The 8,607-nt window shown below is 42.4% G+C and overlaps 1 protein-coding gene across 1 annotated transcript in view; it reads right to left on the bottom strand.

Annotated features, from left to right (window-relative positions):
- fto (FTO alpha-ketoglutarate dependent dioxygenase) overlaps positions 1 to 6,801 on the bottom strand; it is a 121,482-nt gene extending 114,681 nt beyond the window's left edge. The window contains exon 1 of the mRNA XM_029426502.1: positions 6,585 to 6,801. Within this exon, the coding sequence (XP_029282362.1) occupies positions 6,585 to 6,626 (42 nt within the window). The 5' untranslated portion in view covers positions 6,627 to 6,801. The remainder of the gene's footprint in view (positions 1 to 6,584) is intronic.
- Positions 6,802 to 8,607: the final 1,806 nt, after the last annotated feature.

Genomic DNA, 8,607 nt, shown 5'->3' on the forward strand with positions numbered 1-8,607 from the left:
ACGAGCAGTACAAAAAGCTCCATGAAAGCAAATCCAGGATAACCAAGGCACCTACTAAAGACTGGAAGTTGGAGTGGGGACTAAAGTACTCAGGTGGAAGCAGCTATCCAAAGCACCTGATGCCACAGGGACTGGAAATCATTTTCAAAATGCTTTCAGTATTGTTGTGTTCCATTAGAAAGGAATTAGATTAATGGCTAATGTTGCATTTAAGCGCTTTTGTTATCATCGCTTTTGCATTTTTAACCTTGGCGTATGCTAACGTCTTTGCTAATTGAAAAACATGCAGAATTGAAACCAATATGCCTGACACCATTACTATCATGTTCTTCCTATAAAGTCAAACAGAAACTACCTGTGGTATTTTGTTGTCGGCGGTTATCGTGGGAAGCTAAGTGTACCTCCAGCTGGCTAAGCTAATTGCAATGCTAAAACCTGGCACTGGCTAAAAGGAGGCACTTTGTATGTTCAGCATCTACAAAGCCAAAAGCTAAACGGCAGATATTTTTAACACACTTGCATTGCTCCCGTTTATGGAAAAGAGCTTATGATGTACAAATTAACAGTTACTATTTACAGCGCCTTGTGAACCTGGCCTCCTGCAGCTTTTGTGAATGAAGGGTTTTGGACTTTCCATTGAAACCAGATGTTGGGCAACACCGTAACAGTAGGCCCTTTTACTTTATTGGAAAGGTGAGTCATTACAAAAGGAAAATAAATTCACAAATAAACAGCACGTAGACCGTTCTGTCCAATGCAGGTGGCTTTGCATAGTGGAATCTTTTTTTATTAGGAGTTAGCTACAATAAAACCAGGCCAGTTAGGGAATATTCTGGGTAGCATCGATTATTAATGACATGTTGGCTTTGAAGGCTGAGCCTGATTAAGTCTGATGCAATATTACATCTGTACCTGTGTAATTGCTAATCATCCCAATATCAATGGTAATAAGCTTATGTTATGTTCTCTTAGCATTCACACAAATATCAACCTCAACCAAGACACCCACCCACCCACATCCACCCACACACACACACACACAAAAAAATGCCAAACAAACAGAAATGGAAAATAACGACTCGCCCGGATCATAGCCTCGAGTGGCTAATGAACCCCCTGGAGACTCAAGCCTCTGTGTAAGAGTTGAGAGGGTCATTCCCATGTTTATTCAGCACCAGTCCAATGAGCCACCACCATCTATTGATTGAACTGATTATTCTATGTCTCTCTTGTGACGGGACACATGCATGACAGATGAACCCTACTTGGGCAGGTCACATTCGATGTTATCTCATTGAATCTGACAGCTGATCTGGTCGGCCAGTTTGCATGATCCACACCGCGGCCTTGTTTGCGAATACGCTGACATCTGGGCTAATGCCTCAACACTAATACGAGGTGCTCGGTAGGGGCTGTCAGACACGTAAGCTGTCAAGGGCTGTTTGGACAATCCTAGGGACTGCTTCCATAGGAGGGACCATCTGGGTTGTAAACGCTAAACATAGCAATGTATTGTACTTTATTAGCAGAGTATATAGGATATATAGGATTGCATAGGTGTAAGACATAATTTCTGTTGCCTTATGTGGAATGTGGCAGACTTTGCCTGAACTTTTTTCAATTTTGCATCTCGCTTTATGCCGTACACTAGTCGGAGGTGAGTAGATGGCAGCCGCTGCTTGGAGGAAACCTCTACAGATGTCCCCTTCAGTTAAAGTATGACTCACTATGGCTTTAAATCCCCCACACTACACCAAAGTGTGTAATGCCTAGCATAAGGCTATCTCTGTTTTTCCATTTAGATGTTTTTCCATTTAAATGTAAGATCACAGGTCCTCTTAAGCACATGGGAGTCCGTGACAGGTCATCTTAGACATGTACCCGGAGACAATGCAGGCGGGGCCATAAAAGTTGATATCCTTCCAGATGCAAACCAAATGTAGACATCATGCACCTCTAAAATGTTATGCATTCAACACAGACCACTATAAAGAAAAAGAAAAGAAGGTGGTAGGAAGTGATGGAATGACGGGTTTCTTATATGTATCATGAGAAGCTATCCCAACATGTAAATGGCTGATAACCAATGTCATTAACAAAGATCCATTTTATGGGTAATAAAGCGTAACTTGGTGCGTCATTTTATCTCACAGAAACAGCTTGCTTATGTCACCAGATGTAGGGGAATATAATCAGTGAATTAAATAATTACATCACAGATGAAGAGGAGCAAAAACATTCAATCTCATCCTTCCATCACTGACATCTTTAAATCAAAGACTTGCCCTCCATCACGGACGTTGGTAAAGGTCAAATATACTAAATATACTCAGGCTACAAGACAACAACACTTCAATTCCTCTAAAAAAACTAACAATAAAATAGAAGCAATGTTGTAAATATGTAAACACATTGCATTGTCATTCTTTTACCAAACTGGGCAGGAAAATTAATGCGTTGTATATTAGGATGCTGGCTGACTTAGTTTAAAGAGAGGCTTTACCAACCACGTTGATCTGTAAATACTTCAGTCCAAATATATGAGCCAAAGATCAAATAGGCGAGACAAGGTAAAGACATGTAGAGGAAAAGCTCAGCAGCAGACTAATCAGCCCCCTCCAACGTTCAGATTGCAGATCAATGAAAGACCTGGGGCCTTGGGCCTGCGCTATATTACACACCAACACTTCATATTCATTCATTGATTTTACTTTTCACAACAGTATATCATTGAACTCCAATGGGAGCGGGGGGAAAAAAAGAGGCCGGGGCTGAGGTCAACCCTCGCGTGGACGGATGTTTGCACAATATTGATGGCGCATGCAGAAAGAAATGACTAAATATCTGGATCAATAGCCACGACAGGTTGTTCCAGATGGAAATATATAAATACTTCTTTATGGCCTCTGCAGTGGCCCTAACGAACAGGGCTAAATGCCCCCCTTAAGGTAAACTCTTTGATTAGCCAAGGCCAGAGGTGACAAGAGGGGTCTGCTGATGCTACGATACCACGCCTCCATTGGCCTGTGGATGCTAATGCACACAGGGGTCCAGTAAAGGGGCCAAGGATATCACAGGTCACAAGCCCTGGGCAAAGTGCTCTGTGCTACCTGACCCTCCTATTCATTTGTAATGATGATGGGCCCGGGCTACACCATTCTTTGTCATGTTCAAATATTGCATACCATGAATAATTTAGAAAAATCTTTTCCTCAGTTTTCACATAAAGATACTTTTCTAAGTGCAGTAATAAGAACTGGGAGGACAACTATAGTTAGCAAGCCTAAAGAAACTCATTTGCATGTGGAATTCCCCAATTTTACGCCACATGGAGCAAAAATGAAGTGGAGTTAAATATGTCGAGCATTTAGTAATCAACTCAGGCCAACAGCCTGGTGAAAATCTTGCATCCGGCTGCAGCTGCTGATGATGATGACACAAGAGCTGCCTGTTCTTATTTACAGCACAACACAATTACTGAGAATTACACCCAACCTCACAGCTTCCCCTGCTCCACAGCGGCCAATGGGGCCATAAAGAGGGAGGAACCACATCATTGCCTGCTCCTTAATTAAATGAAAGCTATAAGGTTCATTTGCCTCCTTTTTTTTTACACATTGAACTAGCCAACCCACTAGTGAAGACCTCCCAGACGCCATCCCTGCTTGGCCTTAAATCATGACTGGATAAACTGCCCGGTGGGTCCCTGCTGGACAAACAGCGGCCGCCCGGCGGCAAGGCCAGAGCAGGGCACGCGGCGGATCGACACCTAGCCAACGATAAGTAATTCTGTAGAGGATTAGCAGCATGATAGCCTGATCAATACTGTGTGCTCAGGCCATTAGGAATGCAGTGAGGAAATGACCCCCTCCGGTAATAAAGCAGGGCATCTGGGTTCTCCTTCATTTGCTAGCTCCATTAGTGTAATGGTATCATTATCTGGCACAGCCGTATTTTTCTGAGCCTTGGCTTTTCCACAGCTCGACCGGCGGGGGTCTGATGAAGCCGTGAGAGCCCCCATGCAGAGTGTTCCCCTTTCTACCATTCTACACAGAGCCTAGGTGTAAATCTAGCTCTGTTGGAGCTTATGTGCTACCCTGCCTTAGGTATCCATACCCATGTTTTATGTCAGCACCCAACACTATTTCTCTATTATTGGCTCATTAATAGAGCAAGCAGCATGTAGCTTGGGTTAAACGGGAGAAAAAGATGGCCGGCAGAGCAGAAAGCTGCTGAATGTGCTGAATCCGACACCCCCCCTCTTGCTAAAACACCAGGCCTGACATGACAGGACGTCGGCATTAGTCGCCATAAATCGTTTCCTTTACACTAATTCACCAGCTAACATTTTGTGTGGGAGAATTGATTAACCATGTCTGGATGTGTGGCCACATAATCAGCTTTTACCTCGGTAGTTGTTAATTTAACAGAATTGCCAAGGGAAACACAAACCATTTTAATGAGTGTTCAGAAATTAAATACCCTAAACAGCTTGCACTATGTGCCACAACCAGAGCAAACCAATGAGGCTGATCTAAGCAATGGGCTGGGCTGAGCGCAGGACCTCACAACATCTGGTGACCCTGTGTGATCATTACTTAGCCTGCCGCTCACACACACACACACACACTTCCTGTTTCGACACAGCACTTAGTACTTGTCATCACTGTCCAAATGGCGAGCTTGCATCAAAGACAGCATTAGAACATCGGGTTAAGGGACAGGGTCAGTGCCGTTTTCACACTTGCCAAGGCATGAGTGGAAATTCATCCTGTGATGACAATATTGATAAAACATAATGAAATGTTTTCAATTCATTAGAGTACAAGGAGAGTTGAATGTTGCTTCGGGGGAAGACATTCATGAAACCTAAGACAAAGATCAAACTTACAAATACTCTGCACGGTTAGTGTGTTCTCCTCTAGTCCAAGTAAAGTAAAGTTATTTCAGATTCTTTCAAGTAAATGTGAATTAATGTGGACGTGGTGTGATTAACTCTCCCTGGGCAGTTAGGCCGATACCATATTCTTTTTCATTTAAATAATATAGACTATGGCATCCCACCTGTCAGTATGCTATATTGACTTACTGTGGAGCTATTTTCTAAGGAGATTCATTTGGCACTAATCTGTTGGTGCTTGCATTCCCTAACTCAGAATGACAGTGGACCCATCGCAGCGCATCTCTCACGTTGTGCAGCATTGCAGACACACTCACTGGATAAGACAACCAAATTAGAAGTTATCATAATATCTGTATCATTATACAACCGCTGATATTATTTTTTAAAAGTGTCCAAAATGCATGCAGCTCCTCTCTTGGCTGCTCTAGAGTCACATAGTCAGTTTACAATTACAATTCCTCTTGCTCATCCTTTTATTTATCGAAAGAGAAAGGAAGCTAAGCCATTAGGTCTGTGCAGTGCTGCCTGACTGCCTGAGGGCCAGCTGGAATGAGTTCTCTCTCTGAGCCGCTCATCTGGCCGCCATGGCTGCTTTCATAAACAGGAGGAACCACGTCTTACATAGTTTCACTGCTGTCTAACATGATCCAAACATATGTGCCACAGCAGACGGCGTCCAAGTCAGGAGATAAGAGGAGGAACAGACAGAGAGGCAGACAGACTGACAGACAGAATGACTATAGGCCAAACACACCCCAGGATGTCTTGGGCACAGCTGAGCCATTTCCTTCCTTTCCTTTAATATCTAAACAAACCGCAAAGTTAGAGTTATACAGCAAAAGCCTGATTAAGCCCAGGTAAGCACGAAACACAGCTTAAAGCACCAGCACACACACAACAGTTGGTCATCACAGGTTATAGACACAGCCATGTCTGTTCATAGCATGTGCAAACAATCCTGCACACACCTCACGTGTACACCTTTGACAACGTGCATATTTACAGAGGGTATTATTTAAGGACAATATTCACTATATTAACCAATAAGTTCTCCTTTCCACTGTACAGCAGAGCACCAGTTGTTATCCACTGCATGTAGAGTAAAGCCTGAAGCAGCTGTGGGCACATTGCCAGATCTGAGACCCTACACACACCTCACACACACCATGTGTGTGTTTACTGTTGCATTGGGCTGTTCCATTTCTGCAACTCACAATTGAGACATTGTTCATTTTTCACACCATAGCATCCCAGATTTCACGTTGTTGTTTCTTTGTTTGTTGTTGTTTTTTATTAAATCTTATTAACTCTTAACCTACAGAATAGTTCTGACTGACTTTCTTTGCTCACAAATATCCAACAGACTGTGATTCATATCGTGTTTTTCCATTTGACACGCGATGAAGACGTTATCCTGCACGCTACAGCTTCTCCTCAGCAGTGTATTTACGTGATAAAGCACCGTTATCATGGAAGTGTCATTATTTCTTCATTGTAGAAGACTGGGGGGGAAATGGAAAACACAATAAAGGAAACAGGCAAGGTGAGGTATGCGCTGACATTCACGGCTTTCTAGCCTTCAAAATGCAGCCAGCAGCATCACATAAGGAGCATTAGATATTCAACGAGCGACAGGGTTTAGAAATATGCCAGACCTAATGGAGAAAAACGCTATCAATACCTTTCTTCTCTTCTCCCCCTCACTGTCACCCGATCTTTTCATGTTCCTGGACTTGTGTTTACACTGCCTCGCTTTCAAAAGAGGCGACGGTGGATGTTGTAGTACACCAATAAATAGTGCTTCACGCTCTCTTCATATTAGAAAGTGCACGTGCACGTGCAGCCTGTCGCGTTGTTTCAATTAGAGCACAATCGTTAATATGTTCAGTGTAAAATGTTTTTTGGTTGAGAGATTTTTAAAGGACACGCTACACGCGTAGCACTTAGAACTACAAATCCCAGATTGGACTTTTGCTCGCGGCGGAAGTAGCGTCGCCACGCTCTAGACGTTCCACTGCGCAGATGCAGAGCAGGTACAGAGCTACAAATTGCAGATGTGCCGGTCAAGATAGTTTTAAATCAGTGATTTAAGTTTTACAGCCCTTTAAAAAATATATACAGAATAAATATAATATATATTTATATATTATATATATATTTAACCCAAAAGCAACTACTACTACACATTAATATTTTCTTTTCTGGTTCTGGTTTTGCAGCAGATAAGCAATATTTTTATTTTGTAAATGTTTGAGAAAAATACAAAATATTTTGTTCAAAATATCCTGATCTTCAGCATGGATATTCCATATGCTTCCCCTTTTTTTGTAATCAAAAGCAGTTACACTTTCATCTTAGACTATGTGTAAAAATAGCAATCATGCTTTGAACGTGCTCCAGTTCAAGTCCCGCCAACCTTCTTTCAACTCTTGCATGCATCTCAAATCCAGGTGCTTTTCTGCCGGTGTGGGCTTCAACCACGTCAGCCCTTTTCAACTCACTACCGATCGTGAAAGTGCACCGTAAACGCACAGCCTCCATGTGGCTGCCTTTATGTATCACCCACAGTTGAAGTACCTTCCAAGAGTTCATCCACATTGCTCATAACATGTTTTGAATAGCGCTGAAATGTGTTCTGTCCATTGTTCCTATCAAAGCACATGTGAAATACATGAGAGAGTTTCACGGATGGAGCAGCAGTGGTGGTGGGAGGGTGGTGCAGGGGCGGACTGTAGGGGTCTGAAACACCTGCTACTTATTACCATTACAGACTTTGATCAGTGTCTTCATTAGTTTCCTTTGTAATCTCTTTTCTTTTATGGTAGAGCTGACCCAAGTGAGCCGGGTACAATGATTTAACACACATGTTTCTTTCACCTGTCTTGTAAAATACTCAAAAGCTCTCCCACTTTCAAGGATGTCGGTGTCTCTGGCATCCTTTACTAATAAACGGAGGGGGTTCTTTTGAGTCCTATTTATAACCTACATTTCCTCTCCTCTGTTCTGGTCTTACAAGGGGAGAGTACGTTTGAAAAATATCCTTGGAATCATCTTGTGAAAACTAGATCCATGTGCACGCATAGCTATATAGTTTTTTACATTAACATATGTCTGCCTATAGTGCTTTTTTAGAGCTACTATCATGGAAACAAAACTTACGATGTTGTAAATAATTCCCTTTTTTTTATCTTATAATGTCAAAATCTGCCTTTAGCCAACCTCCGTCACCCCGACCCGTCATTACACTGTGTTCCTGTTATGCGTCAAACTATCATTCACATATTCCCACTGTCAATCATCTTTATGGTTAACATTTCAAGGAACAGAGGGTTCCCTTGCCGGACTTTTTTTTTTGGCTGAGTCTGTCAGATCTGGGGGCTCTTTGAGTGAACATATTGTATAGGGCCTTTAATGGCATACAGGCCACTTTACCTTGTCCAACAAACCCTGCAGTAGCTTGGTTTTTAATTCCATCGCTGGTGGCCCATTGGTGAGATGGTGTCCTCACCGGCCCCATGGCTGAAGAATCATATGTGCACAGTTGGCCCTGTTAAATAATCCACAAAGTATATAAACCATTCAAATCATGTAGTTCTCAGTAATGGGGCTTTGTGGAATCATTTCAGAGTTCAAAGTTACAGGGAATTGCTTTGATCATACATCATGCATTGCTATTTAAAAAAAAAGCATTTAAATGCATTTAC

Source organism: Cottoperca gobio, chromosome 3 (assembly GCF_900634415.1).
Source record: "Cottoperca gobio chromosome 3, fCotGob3.1, whole genome shotgun sequence".
NCBI classification, from domain to species: domain Eukaryota; kingdom Metazoa; phylum Chordata; class Actinopteri; order Perciformes; family Bovichtidae; genus Cottoperca; species Cottoperca gobio.